Genomic DNA, 3,119 nt, shown 5'->3' with positions numbered 1-3,119 from the left:
TTCACCTCAAAGATGTCTTTCAAATTTCATTCTTGCCATTTTCAGATAATTTTGCTGTTTCAGACAGACTTTCACGCTGGAGATGTTTTATATATTTTTCATTATCCCCTTGAATGAAATACCTCTGCCGAGATGAATAACTTAATCTGCAGGCAGCAAAATACATTATGCTATACTGTACTGTAACCATACCTCATTGTGGTGAAGGGGTTTGGGAAACAAACAATAGCATAGAGAAAGTACTGTAATTTTAAGCAACGTTGAGTCTGGTTAGTACTTGGATGGGTGACCGCCTGGGAACACCAGATGCTGTTGGCATCCCTACGTGTCAAGTGGGGTTGGTGGAGGATTAGTGCCCCTCCCTGTAAAACAATTAACTCTAAGCCCTTGGCCACCCCGTGTGGGATACATGGCGTCTGGCAATGAATGAATGAAATGATGATCAAGTGATTAATTTTCAAGCTATTATGTACATTCAGGTGGTGATATCAGGTTGTGTCAAGTGCTGGGTAAGAAGTGTGTGGATGAGAATCAAGCACAGAGTGGACCATTTCCACATCTTGACAATGAATGAAACAGAATATGCTTTTACAAGACACTAAAGCAATTCGGTGACCTCATAAGCTGCCAGGAGTTTCTATCTCATCATCTTCATTAACCAATTAAATCACAGGCTTGAAGCAGAACTCTTAGCTTTGGTTATCCATTACTAATTGCTCTTACATCAAGGTTTCATGATATGCACAATGTAAACAATGTAAAAATAGAGCAGGCATTCCATTACTGTACCAGTGAAAAATTGTGATCAACCTTACTGTTTACTCTCCTAATTCTCACACCAACTTATTGTAGATCATATTGTGAAGATACACAACACACATCATAAGCAACTACAGGGTATTTCAAACTGAAGTACTCCAATTATATGATGAAACTGATCACCCATTTATAATTTAAAGAATTTCTCAATATTATTATCTACTGCTATCACCATCAGTCACACACGTGTTTCAGTTTCCAACCAGCTCCCACAACCCAGTGTCACTGAGACTATACTGCTTGGCCCGGTTGCTTGGGAACAGTGTCTGTTGTGGGTTTGGATGATCAACAAATATTTTAAACACTTTACGCATTTCTTGACAAAACCGAGGTGGCTCAACTTTCGGGGATGTCGAGAAATTTTTTAGCAGAGCATCATCTGGGAGTCTAAGATACACACCAAACCAGCCCAACCCAGAGTAACTGAAGGGATGGATGGTTATGGTCCCTGTATGATGGTCATAAAGGTCATGAGGGCCTCGATCCCCGCCCATCCACCGAGATGCAGCACGGAGCGGCAGGTTGGGTTCATGTGACTTAAAAAATGCAGGGAATATCAAGCCAGATTGAATGTCCACCCCAACACCATATATGATGGGTTTTGGTCCAATGCCTGGTTGTGTTGTGGTATTAAGGGAACAAGTACACCACAGGGTAAGATTAAATGTACATCTGTGTTCCATGAATAAGCCCAGGATCTTCAGTGACAGGTGTTCTGATTCATTTTTCATTGCCTCTGAACTACCCTTTTCCGGCAGGTACCCACCCACAACACACAATTCCAGTCCCTCTGTGCTGCCCTCTATGTCCTTTATCTTCTCTATCATAACTCTGACAGCAGCCTTTTCACTACTGCGGCCATCAAAATGGGCCACTGCCATGGTACCAGAGGAGGCATGGCGCACGACAACAATGTGGCAGGTGGTGGCATCGTCGGAACCAACAGTCTTGACCCTCTCATCACTACCCGGCACAACTGCAAATTCCCCCTGCCCCACATATAGACAGTGACCTCCCTCCACTTCTCTAATACTCTGATGTGCAAAACTCAGCCCCTTCTCAACCAGTTTAGGGTGGGCAGTGTAAAAGTCATCTGTTGAGGCTGGGCATTTTACTAACTGTTTACTTTCAATGACTAGCACCATATCTGCCTCTAAAAATATGAGAGCACTGTGACACCAATGTTCTAACACTTTTCCTACCCTCTAACACTATAAACTCTATCCTCTGACCACTACTTCCTCTATCCCTCCGCGTGGATGCAGCTCGTCATCCCTGAAAGAGAAGAGGGAATTTGTCTTTCCAAACAACTTTTGGCAAAATTTAAAAAACAACAATTCATAAAGATTACCAAATTAAAAGCCACAACAAAGCTACTTTACAATCCCTCTGATTTCCAGAGATGACCAAGAAAATAAAATAATGAAATGGTATACTAAGTAATATAAAATAAACAGGGGTTATTAATCTTCCACAACCATGTGATTAAACAACAAAGCACAAACTTTAGAATATATACAACCTTCCCACATAACTAATCACCACATCTTTCCCTTAACAAATTACACATACCGGTACTCTATTTAAAAAAATAAAAAATAAAAAAAAATAAAAAATAAAAAAAAATAATGTGATTAAACAACAAAGGAAATATTCTCTACAAACTTAAGAATACTATACAACCTTCCCACACTACTAATCACCACCTCTCTCCCTTAACAAATTACATACACTATACCGGTACCTAAAAATAAAAAAGAAAAAGAAAAAAAGTGCACTGTAGTGAAGGCCAGTGGAAACAATGCATGACCAAGCACTTCCTACTTGCACCCCCAACACAACACAAAAGAAATCAATACCATTTTTTGCCAACAACAAAAAAGATCACTTCAGATTTAGGTCATCAGCTCTTGACATTTGGCAGGAAGCAAGAGTGAAGCAAAGAAGAAGAAGAAAGTACAGTAGTGTTTCCTGTTTGGTAAGTCCTCCAACACTCCTAAAACTTTTAGCACAATATGCACTGCAACATTAGTAGAGTTATGCACTACAATCGAAAAATAAAACAAAGAAGTATATATACCAAAAGGCAACTATGCAAACTTAATATGAATTCCATGTGGTGGAAGGGTCTGTGTACTCAATGTTTAATGACCTTTAAAAGAACCACTTAAATATTTAGCAGTTTTCTTCAATACCAACCTTCTCTCTCCATATACAATCTTTCTGACTGGGTATGGATTCAATTGTTTACTGTGCAGTATCTATAATATAGGGTGACACTGCTCAGTTCTAAGGAGTAT

At 39.7% G+C, this 3,119-nt stretch overlaps 1 protein-coding gene across 1 annotated transcript; it reads right to left on the bottom strand.

Moving 5' to 3' along the window:
• Positions 1-1,010: 1,010 nt before the first annotated feature.
• LOC145402162 (protein N-terminal asparagine amidohydrolase-like) lies at positions 1,011-1,964 on the bottom strand. Its single transcript, XM_080274281.1, has one exon. It carries the CDS (start codon positions 1,962-1,964, stop codon positions 1,011-1,013), a length of 954 nt encoding a protein of 317 aa, XP_080130407.1.
• Positions 1,965-3,119: the final 1,155 nt, after the last annotated feature.

The sequence above is a fragment of the Coenobita brevimanus genome, chromosome 57 (assembly GCF_032717465.1).
Source record: "Coenobita brevimanus isolate Jiangsu-jjx chromosome 57, ASM3271746v2, whole genome shotgun sequence".
NCBI lineage: Eukaryota > Metazoa > Arthropoda > Malacostraca > Decapoda > Coenobitidae > Coenobita > Coenobita brevimanus.
Note: the sequence above shows the minus strand (reverse complement) of the source record. Positions and strands in the feature narration are given on the sequence as shown.